At 47.2% G+C, this 17,269-nt stretch overlaps 2 protein-coding genes across 9 annotated transcripts in view; one reads left to right on the top strand and one right to left on the bottom strand.

The window, feature by feature from the left end:
* Positions 1 to 454: 454 nt before the first annotated feature.
* prr7 (proline rich 7 (synaptic)) lies at positions 455 to 13,388 on the top strand. The gene is made up of 3 exons (XM_076022427.1): positions 455 to 821; positions 5,955 to 7,127; positions 10,884 to 13,388. Exons 2-3 carry the CDS (start codon positions 6,764 to 6,766, stop codon positions 11,408 to 11,410), a joined length of 891 nt encoding a protein of 296 aa, XP_075878542.1. The 5' UTR covers positions 455 to 821; positions 5,955 to 6,763; the 3' UTR covers positions 11,411 to 13,388.
* Positions 13,389 to 14,837: 1,449 nt separating this feature from the next.
* Positions 14,838 to 17,269, bottom strand: part of dbn1 (drebrin 1) — a 30,187-nt gene continuing 27,755 nt past the window's right edge. For 4 of the 8 annotated variants that reach the window (XM_076022414.1, XM_076022412.1, XM_076022415.1 and 1 more), the window contains 4 exons: positions 16,556 to 16,693; positions 15,985 to 16,463; positions 15,689 to 15,791; positions 14,838 to 15,527 (listed from right to left, as the gene is read on the bottom strand). In XM_076022414.1, the coding sequence (XP_075878529.1) occupies positions 15,472 to 15,527; positions 15,689 to 15,791; positions 15,985 to 16,463; positions 16,556 to 16,693 (776 nt within the window). In that variant the 3' untranslated portion in view covers positions 14,838 to 15,471. The remainder of the gene's footprint in view (positions 15,528 to 15,688; positions 15,792 to 15,984; positions 16,464 to 16,555; positions 16,694 to 17,269) is intronic. The other 4 variants (XM_076022419.1, XM_076022417.1, XM_076022420.1 and 1 more) reach the window with 3 other exon arrangements.

Below are 17,269 nucleotides of genomic sequence, written 5' to 3'. Positions count from 1 at the left end.
GTGTCTATCATCCTGCAGCGGGACCATAGTCCACATCGATCGTCATCTCTGAGCAGCGTTCGGCAGGTTGCTCGCACTCGTTTCCATCACCGTCAGACTCATTTTGTGTCTGTCATCCTGACCTGAACCATCAACTCACACATTTGAATTCACACTTGGAATTTGACAGTCAAATCAGCTGGTGGACTGGAACCATCATGTGGAATGGGAACTGGAACTAATATAAACTAGGATATGAAATAAAACAAAAATAAAATAAATAAATCAGGCCCTGTGTGACATTACAAAAGGAGTTAAAAAGTGGAACACGTCATACTGTCACAATTGAAAAATTTGTGCAAACTAAAAATTCGAGGGAACAACGCCCCGACCCGCCCCGAACGTCGTGCGTCCCCGAAAAGGCCGCGCCCCGCAGCTTGATCCGTATCCTCATCACCCAGACAGACGGTCACGGGCGGGCGGGCGAACGGAGGGGGGTTGAGGGGAGTCACGAACAGCGGCTCCCTCAGCTGCTCCTGCCAGGGGCGGACGGAGAAGCGGGAGAAGCAGCGGAACCGGAGACGTCAAGGTGAGCAGACCTCCGAACCGCGGACGCGACGGCGGCGGCGCGGGCGCGCACCGTCCACCGGCTGCTGAGTGAGAGCGGTGGAGCCGGTGGGGTTGAGTAGGGGGAGGACGGCAGGCAGGACGGACGGACGGACGGACGTGGCCGCGGACGCGTCGTGAGGACGTCGAGTGTCAGAGTGTGTTGCGGTTGTTGTTTTGTTGTCGCCGTGGACGTGAAAGTTTGACGCCGCTGCGGCTGCGTCATTTCGGCAGAGGTGAGTTCCCGACGGCCGCCCGCCCGCCCGAGTTCACGCTCAATTAATGACCACCTGGCGTATAGAAGGACATCATTCCGTCTTTCTCGCTCAACCACGGCAGTGCGTCTCATCTGTTGCGTAATTTATATATTTATATTAGAGAGAAAAAAAACGCGCGTTTTTTTTTTTTTTTTTTGGGGGGGGGGGGGGGGGGTTAATGATGAAATTCAAATAAGCTTTACGAGAATGGTTGACAATTTCACAGGATTTGAATGTTGATTTTCCTAAATATCCGGAGCGACTCTCCAGGACTTCACTGTGAGTATTTCTGCCAAGGATTATTTTTGATCAAAACGGGGATGGCTCAAATTAGAGAATAAACACAACGAAAAGAACCCAACACATCCGAGTGTGTGTGTTGTTTTTTTTTGTTTTGTTTTTTTTAAATATATATTTAGCGTGTTATTAAAATCACGCGTCAGATCATCTCATCATTATTCTGCGGTCGAGTCGACGGTCACACGAGTCGAGATCAGCCGTCTGAATATTTGACCGCGGCAACAGACCATGAACGCACCGTAGCAAACTGTCCGTGCCTTGATTACAAGTTTACTCAGTGGCCACTCGGGGTGTTGCAGGCAAAACTTCTTACTAGGTCGGTAGTCTAAAATTTAAAATATTTGTATATGTAATTTTTTCTTCATGACACCCTGACACTGTGTTGTGTTTATGCGAATTTATTTGACACTCGTACGTGTGGATGTAGGTCGATTTCGCAAGTGTCCATTTTACGCGTATGCACATAAGTCTATATACGTGTGCATGTGTGTGAAGCGCGCGCGTGTGTGCACTGCGCGCACTTGTTCGCGTGTATACGTGAGCCACCTACATCGGTTACACTCTAAGTGTAGGAGGGACACAGAGGTCTATTTTTCTCTGTGCACTGACGGAATGAAACATCATGAATCACCTCTGAACAATTTTCAAATGACAACATGCACAAGCACACACACACACACACACACAGCAGCAACAGCGTGTTTCCCTGAATAAGATGTGTAGGTTGAAAAAACACGAGACTGTCGTCAGTCTCACTGTACTTCCTGTGCTGGAGCGTAAGAAGCGAGGCAGGCTCTCTAAAAATTCACTGCTGAGTCTCGAGCGCTGACGGCAGGTTCTCAGCGGGGCCCATCCAGCAGGAGGAGGAGAGGGAAGATGAGGAAGACAAGGAGGAGGAGGTGAAGCGCAACAGAAATGATCTCATCTGCGGAGGAACACGAGTCCCCGTGTGGTCGTTCCAGCCGCCAAGTGACTCGCTGATTACGGAGGTGTGGAGATGAAACCGCGCACCATCATTCAGGCTAATATTAAAAAAAAAACAACGGCGCAAACCTGCAGCAGCAGAACAATAATACAGATTTTAGACTCCAGCAACGCATCCATCATCGCATGGACGACATCGAACCGTCTGTGGATCATCAGCCTGCTTCTCAGGACCAAATGGAAAGATGAGCCGCTTCAATTTTTTATTTTGTTTTGCTGAAAAGTGAATGTCAGGGGGCTTTTTTGTTGGATGCTGCCGTCTTTGCCGTTGGCGTTGTCACCAACAGTCATCCGGCACAGAAATAAAAATGAACAAAACCCACATTATGGCTCCAACAACAGCACCACTGAGGACTTAGTGGAGACACGGAATATTTAGCAGCTCCTTGTTATAAAACACGGCCGTTAGTCAAAAGTGCGGTTTACTGACACTTTCCTTTTAAAGCTGATGAAAGAAGAAGATCAATTCCATCATGTGATCCGTAGAGTGACCGAGCAGCTCGTGACCTTATCAGCCGAGACTCAGCGCCTGTGGATCTGCTGCTTTCACGGCGACAACAAAACTGTCTGTGTTAGTCGTTATGAAATTCATTTTTTATTTTCTATTTTTTTATTTTTAAGCTGACATTATGCTGAATTCACATTGAATGCGGCAAGCGCATGGTGGCGGCAGCGCGCCCATTCATTGTGTACGTGCTACCATGGCGCAAGAGCGCACCGCCGCGCAGCCACCTGAGCGGTGCGCAAGGTGCAAGGCGTGGCGCCTGCCGCTGTGACGACATCTTGGCGCGTCCAATAGGAGAGCAGCCGGTTCTGAAAAAAGTGGCCAGATAGAGCAGGAGTGAGAAAATTGGAGGAAAAACATGTGTCTCGCAGTGTCCCGAGTGGAACATTTCATATGACACCGAGCTCTGGGACTCAAGACTAGCGTAAAAAATATGTATCTGGTTGGCGACTCTGTTTGGTTTCGGCGCTCTGACGTTCTCGTTAGCTCCGGGGCTCGTACTAGCTGCTACGTGTTTTGCATTCAGGTGGTAGCGGAGGCTTGAACAACTGCGGTGGAGCGAAACCTCGTTGTGCCACCGTTTGCACACAACCTCCTCCCGCTTGCTACTCAGTGCGTGAGAGTGTAAAATAAAATGCGAATCAACGCGATAATGTCCTGACCCAAAAACGACAACTTTATGTTCACATATTGTCAGGCACAGTTCGATGTGGAGAAGTTTTAACACATATTTAAAACACTGGTGCCGTGATCTGCAACGATGACCCCCCCCCCTCTCTGTGGCGTCACTCACCTAGAGCCGAAAAAGTCCCAATATCTTGAATTTACTTTTTTACGCACAATAGTATCACTTCCCATCAGGCCTCTGTAATTCACGTGATGCATCCGGACGCATCAGCCAATCAGAACAAGGCGAGAGACAGCACATAATGCAATGTGACGTCCTGCTGGGAATAAAGTCTTTTCTAGGAATCTTCCATTGTGTATTCTAAAAAATACACAATAGAAGGATTAATTATGAACTGCGTTTCAGGTCGGAGGCGTAACGCTTACCGTTTTACAGGCCTTTGTTTGTGCATCGAAGTCTGTGGGGAACAAGGCCTTTTGGGCAAGGATTGGATTTTTGGCTGCAGTACCTTGATTGGCCACTGGAAAGAAATCAGCCTGTCACCATATTGCCACTCCGATATCCTGATACATCCATCCATTATTACTATTATTACAGTGGCCCTCCAGGAAATGCCCATAAATGCATTGCCATATGCACACAACAACACAAAAGACACAGGCGCTGATTTGTCCGACACATCCACAGGTCAGTGAACGGAGCAGCTCCTCCTTCCAAAAATTGTCTTCAGCAGAATGACAACGCAAAACATCTCTCCACAGTGGCAGCTCTTTGACTTGTGACACACACGCAAACACTAAGTGTGAGCTGTCGCGTCACAAACAGGCACGCACACACACGGGGGCGAGGCAGCTCTTGCAGCGTCCCTTTAGAGCAGCAAAAGCCCCCATGGCCTCCCCACTGTGAACTTTTCTTTACATGGTGGCACTTCGATTTTCTACTGCCACTTCAGACTCAGCGGAAAGCGCCGTAGCTCCATTTCGTCCCGGCTCATCAAGCTGCGGAGGAAGTCTCTCCGTTTGACTGAAATAACTCAAAACTTTGAGAAAGTGCGTGGGAAGGACCGTCAGCGTTTCGTAGCTGTGGTTGTGTCTGGAGAAGTGGCCTGGGGCAATTGAGCTGCCCGCATCAGAAGGACGGGTGCCTGAGTTGTTTCGTGTTTTGCTCTGAAGTTTTTTTCTCATTTTCACACTCACCCACAGTGTGTTTTGCGGTGTTTAAGACGGGTGGAGACAGCCGGTGGTTTGTCACCTCACGAGTTTTGTCCGTCATTGGTGATTTTTATCATTTGTCCCTCGTCATTGCCATCATCATCATCATCATCATCATCATCATCATCATCATCATCATCATCATCATCATCATCAAAAGCACTGCTGAGGGCAGGCATCCATATAGAGGTGTCAATATATATGCATATATGTATGTATATATATATAAACATATATATATACATATATACATACATACATATATATATACATACATATATATATATATGCATATATGTATGTATATGTATATGTATGTATATGTATATATATATATATGTATATACATATACATATACATATATACATATACATACATATACATACATATACATACATATATATATATATACATATACATACATACATATACATACATACATATATATATACATACATATTTATATATATATATATATATACATATACATATATATATATATATATATATATATATATATATATATATATATATATATATATATATATATACACAGTACATATACACATACACACACTTTTATATATATATACATATAACTTATGTATACATATAGCAGCCTCCTCCTCCATGCCAACACAGAGGACAGTTTGCGTTCCCCACACTCGACGCGTCGTGCACCTCTTGCACCTCTTGCGTTCTCTTACAAATCAAAAATCACTCTGCTGAAGGTCGAGCTGCTTTAAAGCAGTGAGGTCACGGCAACCCAACAACAGAGAGAATAACCACTTTAATTAGCTGTTGCAATGTGGATGAAATAAAGCCACAAAGGAAAATGACAATATTTTTTTCACTGTGACGCAGCTCGACACTGTTCGGTGGCAGATCAGCGGTGTAATGACATGAAGAGTGTTGGGGAAAGTTCACATAATTTAAAATGAACTAGTTCAGTCCGTAGCGCATCATTCAAAATTATGTTCATGGTTCCATGAATGAATTAGTTCATAGTGTGAGGAAAATCTTTCTTCTTTTTTAAAATGAGGAATTATTAGAACAAAAAAGTGGAGCTTTGTAGTAGCAGCAGAAGATTTTCCCTCCAGAATCATCACTGACCCTCTCATAAAATGATTTCAAGTTATTATGCAGAGTTGCATTAATGGTGGATGTAGTCGCATCTGACTGAGTGCTGCGGCAGTGCGACGGAGATAGCAGGTGCTGACGGGTTGAGAGTGCGGCTAGGATGTAATACGCATGCACGTATACAAACGTGTGAATGAAGCTAAAAACAGAGATGACGGGCGACAGCAAAGTGACGCTCAGCTCGATGGCGGAATGGAACGATGACATTAAAGACGAGCTTGCTGTGATGCTGGCTGATGTTTCCTGCTCCTCAATCTGTTGTGTGTGTTTTCCACAGTGCAGCAGCAGTCTGAGGAACCTCTCGCTCCTCCTCCTCCTCCTCCTCCTCCTCCTCTACCACCAGCTCCAGAAAACTGCACCAGCTCTGCTTCTCGATCAGAACGAACAGCGACGAAGGTTTGCCTGGAATCATCGAAGGACAACGTCCGAGAGTTCCTCCAGAGAATCCTGCACCATGACTCGACCTTTGTCCGGTGAAAGATCTCTCAGATCAGCCGAGGAATATTATCCATCGACACCGCATTTCAAGAAGGATGTGCAAAAAAAGGTTCATCGCCGCTTCTGCGAATGAGGGAAATAACTCTGTGATTTGACGAGACACCAAGGTTCCTGGTGAAAGACGTCTCGATAAAATCAGCTGCAAAGCCAAAAACCTCTGTTAGAAGTGTTATCCATGAAAACGCCTTTATATCGTAAAGTTTAAATCTATTTTTTTTTTTACACATTTGGATATATTTTCCTGTAAATTCACCAAGGACATCGTATTTGAGCTTGTTTGAATCCTGAAGAAGTGAAGTTAAAGAAAAGATTTTTGTTATGATTGGATGATCAGAAAAGCTGGTGGAACTTCAACAGACTCCAAACCGTCCGTTCTGCACTCCGGAGGCTCAACTGTCACCTCTGTCTGCTTTTCTGGAGGTTGCAATTCCCAAGTTACATGAAGGCGCCGCTGGAAACACCGTCAGCAAATTCCTGAACGATATTATTACTGTTGTCTCACAGAGATGATATTTTGTCCAAGGAGAGTCTGGAGAACTGAGCCTGGGAACGTTCACACGTTGACCTTTCCCACTTTGCTGCGTTGACTTGGTTGGATTCTCTGCGAGTTCAGCCAGGAGAATCTCAGCGGGACTGAAACCTCCCCTCACTGCCATGGTGATGTCACAGGGCACCTACACCTTTCTGGCCTGTTTCGCTGGCTTCTGGTTGATCTGGGCCGTGGTGGTCATGCTGTGCTGCTTCTGCAGCTTCCTGCAGCGCCGGCTGAAGCGGCGCCACGAGGAGCGGCTGAGGGAGCAGTGTCTGCGCACTGTGGAGATGGAGCCCCTCAGCTGCCCTCCCGCACCCTCAGTCCCTCCCCCTCTGCCTCCTCTAGCACCTCCACAGCTGCCCAGGGAGCCGCCGCTCTTCTGCCCACTTCCTCCTCCTCCTCTTCCTCCTGCACCTCGTCGATCTCCACCGGTTCCTCTGCCGGTTCCTCATCCCATGCCGCAAGCAACCTGGGTCAGCCTGCCAGGTAATGTGGACGGGTGGTGACAAACGATTTTTATCAAGCTGTTGCAAATATTAGTGAACTGTGGTCAAAGTTAGCTTGCTGGGCTGGTTTTGGTGGTTCATTGATTTTCATTATTACTATTGTTTTCTTTTTCTTTATTCATTTATTTTTTCAAAACTGCACTACAGATGGTTTCTCACCAGTATGAGCAACCATCCAAGACACTTGATGCTCTCTACCAGAAAACTCACTTCATCTGTGCTGCGCTGGCCAGAACAGGAAGTTTTTCAGCAGAGACGCCGAGTCCCAGTCTGCCTGTTTGCTTCCTTTTTTTTTCTTCGCCCTCAGTTTACGTGCCAAGGTCTGTGAGTTGGTCCGTTTTAAATCTTTGGCATTTTGGTTAGACTGAAAAAGGCGAGTGGGCGTGAGAAGGCGTCAGGTTTCGTCGCCCAGCGAAACCAACTGCTTGCTTGCTGGCGACTTCACAGGCAGGCAAGATTTTATGTGGCGTCTGTGACAAAAGGACAACTGTGAGCTTGAAGTGTTTTACATTCTGATGCGTAAAGGCTCAAAACCTAAATTTCAAACCAGTCTTAGGCGAGCCACTTTGAATCCAGCAAACCTGTGAGACCAGTTACAGGTGGGGGGAAGTTGGTAAAGTTCAGGGATTTAGGTTGGCTTTGAGGCAAACAGATGAAGAGGGACATGATGCCCACAGCTGAACATCCCTGATGACGGAGGAGGAGGAGGATCACGCCATGTCAAGTCCCACCTCACCCCCGCGCTTTTCACGTTGACAGCGGCTGCACAGGAGGGTGGGCGGCGACACGACGGCTGACAGAATGGATGAACAAGGAAACGAGCACCAAGGGGAAGATGAAAGAGACGGCATGCGTGACAGAGACCAGCCTCCCCCCTCCTCAGGCAGCAGAACTCAGTGGCCCCCGACATGCCCGAGCTGGACTCGGTTCTGAAGAAGGGGAAACAGCTGAGATTGCCTTAGCACAGTACAGGTTGTGTCACATATCAGCCCCTACACATGGTGTCCCAATTCTGAGTGGTATTCACTATATAGTTCCCTCAGTGCATCGCTACAAGTAGTGCACAACCAATGGTCACTAACCAACCCAGCAATATATCCCATAATGCATTGCGCAAACGCTGACCCAGAGGTCGAAAAAAACAAGAATTTTTTTTTTTTTTTTTTTTTTTTTTTTAATGTGGGAAGATCCGAAATAGGGGGCGCTAAACTGCTTGTGCACGCTAACAGACTGTGCGTCTTGTTGGTTTGAGTGTTGAGGGTGATCTATTAAGATTGCATGCGGGATTGCCAGCTTGCGCAAAAGCGGTCAAGACTGCGGCATTTAAATGAGGAAGTTGCAGCCGCTCCAGTTGCTTTCATTCGGAGAGAGCATGGGACAACAGAGTGATTGCAAGCAGCATGATTGCAGCCATGCAACCATAACCATATATATTTTTGTGCATTCTGTCAGAAACGCCCGTATCTACATATTCATTAAGCCAATGAATATGCGCTAAAGGGACTTAGTGCACAATTTTGCCCGAGTGAAGGTCGCAACCTGCATTGCGCCTCTTGAGTAGATCAGGTGCGTCAATAGTTAGCGCATCTAATGACGCTTTTGGACCTTTTTTTCGCTCAGCAAACACACACACACACACACACACACACACACACACACACACACACACACACACACACACACACACACACACACACACACACACACACTGCTGCCAGGGCAGATGTAGAGGAGCCGCTTTGCGGGACAAAGGGTTGTTAGAGTCTCGCAGGCCGAGCCACCTGATGAAGAGCCTCAGTATCCAGGCAGCAGCAGAGCCGAGGAAAAGCAGGTGGAGGCCAGCTGAGCCCCAACAGGAGCCGTCTCTGCCGAAACAACAGCAGCCATGCAAGCACCAAACACAGTGTCCCTCACATCGGACTCGGACTTGCTAAACGTGAAACAGCAGAACCGTCAGAACGTCTTTCACAGAACAGATCAACAGAACCTGACTAAAGTACTCTGGTTTTATCCTTTTTTTAGGAGCCCATTTTGTTTCACCATCTTCATTGCGCCTGAAAGATGCTGCAACGAAAATTAACCTGTGCAGCTTTTATTGGTGGACTTTAGTTAGAGTGCCTTTTCTTCTCACTCTTTAGCCCTGAAACCCAGGTGTTTTTTTCCTTCTCTTATTGGTTCATCCTCAGTTGCCGACACTCTGTGTTGCTCCGTTCAGCACATACAAATGATTCAATATCAGAAATTTAAGAGGTGATTTTGATTCAGCCCATGCCAATCTCCTCAGATGTGTCGTTAATAATTGATCTGCTGCAGTCTGGAACCGGCAGGCAGGATTTGGGATAGGCGAAGGCTTCAGTTCTCATCCAGAACACGTCTCCATGGGAACAGATGCCATATGGCTAACCTACTAGCTAGCAGGTCATGTACCGGTCTGAGGTCGCTTCGGCCCATCAGCTCTCCGTGCGTGTCTGAAAGACAACCATCACCGCTGTAAGGCGCCCAGAGTTCTCAGGGACCGGGCTGCTGCTGCGGAAATCACCAAGCTAGGAACTGCTTGGCGCTGAACAGGCGCCAGCATTGCAGAGCCTCTCACATGTGAAGGTGCCGCAGCAGCAACATCAACAAGTCATACAGGCCAGTCGACATACAAGTGCAGTAGGCGTGAGGACTGAAATACTTGCGTGTATTTCAGGGCTATTCCTACATATCATGGCTCACGCTTGCATGCAGCCAGGATTCTATTTTTGGGGCTGAGCAGTCGACTTGGTGAAAGACCCATTGTTTTTGTTCCGTTTCGTTTTTGCTCTGTTTCGTTTTTGCTTTCATCTATTTCTTCTCCTTACGCGCTTTTCCACCTCATTTTGAACCCCTCGACGTACTCACCAAATTCAGCAAGCTGCTTGTAGCATTAATATTTATTTTATTTCTTTTGCCATCCTTCCTTCCTCTGTTCAGGAGCTGCGACAGCGCTGCTGCTTTCAGATCTTATGTTTTTTTTCTCAAAATCTTCATCAGTGTTGATGAGAACTTGGCCAAACAACAACAAGCCCCTGCTGCTGCTGTTGCTTCAGACTAGATGCTGGTGACTCGTCACCCGCTCTTCGTGAACATGTCGGCTTGACTCACCCAGCTGACTGTCAGTGCCATGGCCCCGACCGGAATACTTCCTCGAACCCTCCTTCACCTTGTTCCAATGGATACGGATCAATCTGTTCCATCAGGCTAGAAATAGAAACAAACAAACAAACAAAAAAGCACGGTGAGATAAGATGTTTTGGCTCCGCCGCTTCACCTGAGGAGGACTGTAGAGGGACAGTTATTGGTACTGGGCCAGTTCTGGCCGTATTTTTACGGGCCAGTTCTGGCCGTATTTTTAGCCATCAGTGGGACAGTTGGAGGCACAGGAACAGTCAGACTTCTGGGAAGAGAACCAGAATACAAATACATCAGTTGGAGAACATCGATTGGACTCGGCAGCCTCAGTTTCCTCCAAGTCATGCATGTTTATCACGTGCCAGTCAGGACATTGTTATTTTTGCCTTCCGCTATCAAACCATTTGTGATTTGCGCAGTGGTTTGTCTGTTTTTGTAATACAGGATGCAAAGCAGCGGGTCAATCCCGGTATTGACCCAGTATGACCCAGTATTCGTCATGAGAACTAGAATGACCTCCTGCAGCCGGCCAATCACAGCCTGACTCTGTGTGTGTGACTCTCCGTCTCATTGTTTCTTTCAGACTCAGAGATATTTGGGAAACCGCCGTGTTACGAGGAGGCGGTGCTGATGGAGGACCCGCCTCCGCCCTACAGCGAAGTGCTGGCTGACCCGCGGGGAGGCACCTACGTGAAGCCCCGTGCCCTGCGACACCCCCCTCCTCAGCGGGAGCGCCAAGACGCTGCTCTGGCCAAGCCCCCGGTGATGACGCTGTTCCCCGAGCGAGGCTACTCCTCCCTAATCCGCCTGCCCTCCTCCCAGCGCTGGGACTCTTTGGGACACCTTCTGTCCAACATGGACCTCAACCACAACCTCACTCCGCCAGCGGGGAGTGCAGGGGCCGCCGCCGTGGCAACCATGCCCCGCCGCGAGCCCAGGGCTCCGCTCACAGCACTGCGAGGGCTCCAGGGAGGAATCGCAGGACTTCCAGGAAGGAGACAAGGGGCACATGGAGGCTTCCAGACCGGCTTCCAAGGTCTGAGGGTGCTGGAGCCCAGCTGCGGCCTGCCCACGGCCTTCCCCCTCCTGGGTCGTAGCACCGCTGTCTGAATCTGGAGCTTCACCGGTGGACGGCGGTTCCTGCGTGCCGCTCTGCTGCGGTTTGGAGAGCTCTGATCAGGAGCAACCCCTCGGCTCAGTATGGGGGCAAGGAGGGGAGTGGAGTGGGGGGGGGGGGGGGGTGGGGGGGTGGATGTTGAGTCACGGAGGGAGGGCTCTCGATGGGAGTTCAAGCCAAACAGAGTGACAGGAAGCGGCAGGGAGGCCAAGCTGATCTTCACACTTTCATCTGCCTTCATGTTTCATCTCTACCTCCCTCCTGCACCCGCCGAGCGGGTTGCCATGGCAGCCGCATGCTGTCTGTCGGCCTCCTCTCTGCTTCTATTATCTGCTCTGATTTTTCACAGAATGTTCGTGGCTCGAGGACTGCAAGTGTCGATGATCACAAAAGAACACGTGGCCTTCTGCCACTGCCGTGTCTGCATACCCGCCCCTCGACCAAAACGAGAAGAATGTTGAGGATTACACTTTGGAACTTTTGTAGCTGTTGTCTTTATTTCTTTACTGGATCCGCCAGGTGTATTCCCAATGTAACAATTTGTTTCTTTAAATATTTGTGTCAGACACTTGTGGAATAAAAAAAGACTTTTGACTGGACTTTTGAAAAAAAATAGTTCCAGGGCACAAAATCGTCACACTTCGAGTTTTAGTTGTTTTGGGTTTTTTTTCTTCTTGCCAATATGTATATTTATTGGCAACAATAGAGCACCTTCCTTTCTCTTATTGGCTGTATATCTATCTATTTTCCTGCAGAGGTGGGTCTGTTTGAATATGCTGGCTCCATCCCCTGGGATAAAACCTACAATTTCCAACATTGTTTATCATACGTAATAGGAGTTACAAAATTTATAAAACTGTTTTTAAACTTTAGGTGTAGGTACAGATGAAGCGATGGAGGGTCATAAGGTGTGACACCTACTGAACAGGTAGGAGGAGACTGAACCCGTACTAGACCATAATCCAGCACCGCTAGAAGCAACCACTTTCTTCCCTGCCACAAAAGGGAAACAGACTCTGGTTTTCAAGAGACAGGCCACAATCTTTATGGGCAGTTAAGGGTTAAGTTTAGGATAGAGCTTAAAGGGCAAAATGCATCATAAGCAAATATTCTTGCATAAAAACTGTTGTGATGTTGCAGAAACCGATTATTATGTGTTTTTGTGTGTTTGAATGTACATTCTTACCAGTAATACGATAGAATATTGTTGAGTGGCATTTATCTGAGAAACAACTTCCAACGGACGATGGCAAAAGAGCAGACGTGTGCACAACAACAACAACAACAACAACAACAACAACAGTACTGTGATTTAACAAAACTAAAAACAAATAAAACGACTGACTCGTGGCAGGACAGCCGCGACGTAAAAATCATATTTTAGTGAAAACTGATGAAGCACCGAACACTAAATGTGAGTTAATGAACACACGAACCCCAGCCAGCTAACATTGGCCAGCATTTAGCATTTATCCAGGGCTAGAGCATCTAGCTAGCAGGACGTATAAAACCTGCTAGTTCTTTTATAAAAGTAAAAATAAAAATCCTCGTATCCACCAAAAGCACAATAAAATAAATTACCTTTTTCATTTGGCCGTCTTCCAAGCACGTTGACATAGTAATGGCTCTCTCCTATCGTCCAGATTTACTTTTAAAGACAGAAACAACAAACAAAAACAGCTGATTGTACTTCTCGTCTCCCTTTTCATACTTTTGATCATTCAGCTTTGGGTCCCCCTAGTGGCATGTGGGACCCAACGCATTTGCATCGTCAGCGAGAAACGCTATCCATTGACCTCGGTTCAGGTTCAGGTCTTCACATCATACGTTATTCACAAAATCACGACTGGTCAATCCAAAACACCAATTTAAATATCTGCAAACGCCACCGAGATTAGGTTGAATCTTGATATGTAGTTTAATTCAGATGGACCAGGTTGCAACCTGCCTTCTGCTCTCCCTCCATCTTACCCCTTCAGCGTTTCCCTCCATTCTGAGTCTGAGAAATGAGTATGAATGTTTTACAGGCTGCTTGTTCAAAATCTTTGTAATGGATACTAGTTTTGGGGGTCAATCTCTTGCGATAGTTGATGGTTATGGAATCCAGTGACGGTTTAAGACGATATGAAAATGCTATTTTTTTGAAAGCTGGTAATATGGATCAGTAAGTACTTCAGACTGCACTGCTCTGTAAAGTTACTTTTTCTTTCTCTGTATTCAAATATCATTTCGAGAGTCTTTGGGGAATATGCGAGATCCAAAGAGATGATGATTTCTCTCCTTTTCTTCAGTAAAAAAAGAAAAATCATGGTTTGCACCAAAAATGGAGCTCTCCAGAACTTATAGTTCCTCCTCTGCCCGCTCGACAGTCTCAATTTGGTGCGAGATGATTACGCTCTTATCCAGTCTAGAGCGTTCATCAGCCTGAAGTGGCCCAATCAAAACAACATAGCAGCCATTTGCTATCAGGAATCCAACGGGGGGAGGGGCAGCGCCCACTTCTCTGATAGGGTTTTGAAAAATAGCACCGTTTATAACATTAATCTTCGCTCATGGATCAGGTTGTGACTGTGTGAGCGAGAAACAGACAGGCATTTCGCAGATGTTCACAGCAATCCAAAGAGAGGCTGTGTCTGTGTGTAGAGAAGGGGGGCCTCTCAGGAACTGTCCATTGGTCCAACCTCCCATTAGTGTTAGCATTAGGGGAGGTCGGACTAATGCCATGCTCCCAGGCTTCTCGTGGTAGATGAGCAACAAAAATCATAATCAAACACATTTATCAATTTAAAAGTTTAACACAACTGTCTCTCTTTTAGAGTGTTGTATATATAGTTGTTATATTTCTGCTTATATATCAGCTGTTATTTGTCTGTCACACACTCACACGTGCAAGGGTCATTATTGCCTAAGAGATTTTATTTTCTACAGGAATTTACAGAAACTAACACTGTTGCTTATATTCAAAAGGGTCCCAAAATCATACTTTTTTTTTTGAAAGGTATTGAAAAGACACGCACGCACACGCACACACACGCACACAGTTTGTCTTTTATCTTTCACACACCTCTTCTCTCAGACCACTCCCCTCCCCCTCCAGTTTCCAGGGCAGCAATATGACAAATTAATACAAGACAAACAAAAAAAGGAAAAAAACAACATGGCGTTTTTTTCTGTTGGCACAAAAAGTTTAAAAAAATAATAATCAAAAATCATTCGGTAACCACAAGTCATGAAAAAATTAACATGTTGTTGTCTCTGGTGAACCTTTTTCTCTTCGTTTTTTGTGTTTAATTACGTTTGTGATGTCTAATTGATCCTGCTGGAAGTGATCCTGTATGCTAGCTAGCGGGCTAATTAAGAAGCTTCCGTACATCCACAAGGGGGCAGTAGAAGAAAGAAACGTGCACTGAGCAATGCAACCAGGTTTACAAGCCATTTAATCTTGAGTTCAGTCGTAAAAATCATAAAAAAGAACAAAAAACCATTTGTGGAAAGAAGTCAAGGGGGTCAGATCTTTCCATTCAGACACCAGAATAAATAAAGTTTAACCTTGTTGAATGTGGAAGCTAAATACAAGATGATGTGACTTGCGGCGGAGGTGAAGAGACAAGGTGAGACGGAGTGAGATAAACATGGCAGCGTTTATAGATTGTTATTAAAGCACTACAGACGCCACGAGGGCTTCATTGTCTCTAAGATGCAGCGGCGCTACGTTAATGTGTCAGAAATCATTTACACAAACATACCACCCCTTATCTGCATAGCAAAAAACAAAACAAAAACAAATAAATAAAATGACGAACACAATGGAAAAAAAAAAATCAAGAGTGAGCCTTCAAACGAACGTAATCAGTAACTCAAAGCTTCAGTCAGTGGCTACGGTTTCATCTAAAAGATAATACAGAAGAAATTTTGATGCAAGATTATTGTTATTACTGTTATTATTATTAATAATATTATTCGTTTTTTTTTTCTTTGTGGGTTTTTTCTTTGCTTTTTATAGAAAAACATTTTGTTGATCTATGAAGCGCACTTCCTCCTCCCTGTTGGCTGGTCAGTCGTCGTCCTCATCGCCAACAGGATCCGTGTCCCAACATGTGATGTCGATCTCTGCGGCAGACGTACAAAGCAAAATTAAACAATTCTCAGTGTGCCCAGAATTGATGCTAAACATCCAATTAAAACGTCTCAGTAAAATTACAAAATTACATTTGACTTGAAAGGTTTTTTTCATCATTTGAATTAAAAGAAAATGTTGAACGTTTCCTCACCTGGTGGCTTGTTATAAAAGACAGGTGCAGGTTTAGCTGAGGACACGTCTGACTGGCCAAATTCCTCCTCCTGTGATTGGCTGAAGTATCCCTCACTCGCCTGCTACACAGAAAAAAACAGAAACAGGAACATTTAAAACCCTGCCTTCGCCCTATGACAGCTGGGATGGACTCCAGATGAGCCCCGCAACCCTGAGTTCCGGAATAAGTGGGCATTGAAAATGAACGGATGGAACAATTAAATTGACAGTCAGACAAGAGATTGCGCAGACGGTAGCAGAATGAGCCCGTCTGACCTGAGTCCCCTCCTTCAGCAGCGTCTCCCCATTGGTCATCAGCAGCTGTCCGTCTTCCAGCTCCTCCCCCGATGCGTGCTGCAGGGCGTGCTGGTAGCTCAGGGTCATCTGGTCCGACGCCGTCATGTCCACCAGGCTGCTGGGCTCGTCCTCGCCTCCGCAGAACGTCCCGTCCATCATCTCGTCGAAGCTGAGCAGCGGCTGAGGTTTCCCACCGCCCGCGGCGGCCGTGGCGCTGCTGGGCGCCACGTCGTCGTGGAGGACGTCGTCCATCAGGTCCACCAGGTTGGAGGACTGGGCGCCGGTCTGGGTGGGGTTGGTACGAGGGGCGGGGCCTCCGTCCCACAGGTCCACCAGGCTGTCTGTGCCAGGCTGTCCCACGGTGGAGCTAAAGGAGGAGGAGGAGTCCCGGGCCTGCGGCGCCACGCTCTGCACCGGCTTGGTGGGCTTCTGCTGCGGCTCTGAACCCAAACCCGCTGCTGGACAGCAAACATCGCCATTCAGGTGAACGGAGAACGTGATCGTCAAGCGTAGCTAACGTACTGTAGCTTTCCTCCACTCTCAGACTGACCTTCACTCTCGCCCCACTCGTCCCTGTACTCGTCCTCCTTGATGGCGGTCGTCACGATTTTGGGGATGGGCGAGACGGCGGCGACGCTGCGCTCCGTGCTCGCTTCGCCGTCATCGTCGTTGTCGTCGTCGTCGAGATCTGAGCGAGAAACGAGCAACCACGAGACGACCTCAAGACCTTTCACAGCACAGAGCAGGAAACCAGCTGAGTGTCACACGAGTCACATCACGACTCTGCTACACACAGAGCGATAAAGCTGGACTGATGACCTCTGACTCGTCATGACGATGCTGCCAACGTGCAACACACACACACACACACGCGCACAAGCACTCACACACACACACACACACACACATTCCCGCACTCATCAGGACACACATCAGATGAGGCCTGATGAAATCATGCATCTGGAGCGTCCTGGCGGTCAGAGCACAAACACGATGATGAGGTCAGTCGACCGCCACCAGCACACGCCGACCTCCGCCGTAACAACACCAACACGTCCGTCAACACAAACACTCACGAGTGTGTCAGTCAGCCGGGAGGAGTGTGTGACGGTGTCGCAGAGCGGAGGGGAAGTGAGAGAGAGAGAGAGAGAGAAAAAAGAAGCAGTGAGCCGGCCTGCTAGCTTGAACCTGCAGGAGGAAACGTTAGCCTGACGCTAACACAGACATCAGGGGGGAGGGAATCAGGAGGGTCGGGTTCGGGGGG

This window comes from Nelusetta ayraudi, unplaced genomic scaffold, assembly GCF_046127955.1.
Source record: "Nelusetta ayraudi isolate G7.1 ecotype Tasmania unplaced genomic scaffold, CSIRO-AGI_Nayr_v1 ptg000011l, whole genome shotgun sequence".
NCBI classification, from domain to species: Eukaryota; Metazoa; Chordata; class Actinopteri; order Tetraodontiformes; family Monacanthidae; genus Nelusetta; species Nelusetta ayraudi.
The sequence above is the reverse complement of the archived record's forward strand: the minus strand, read 5'-3'. Positions and strand labels throughout refer to the sequence as shown.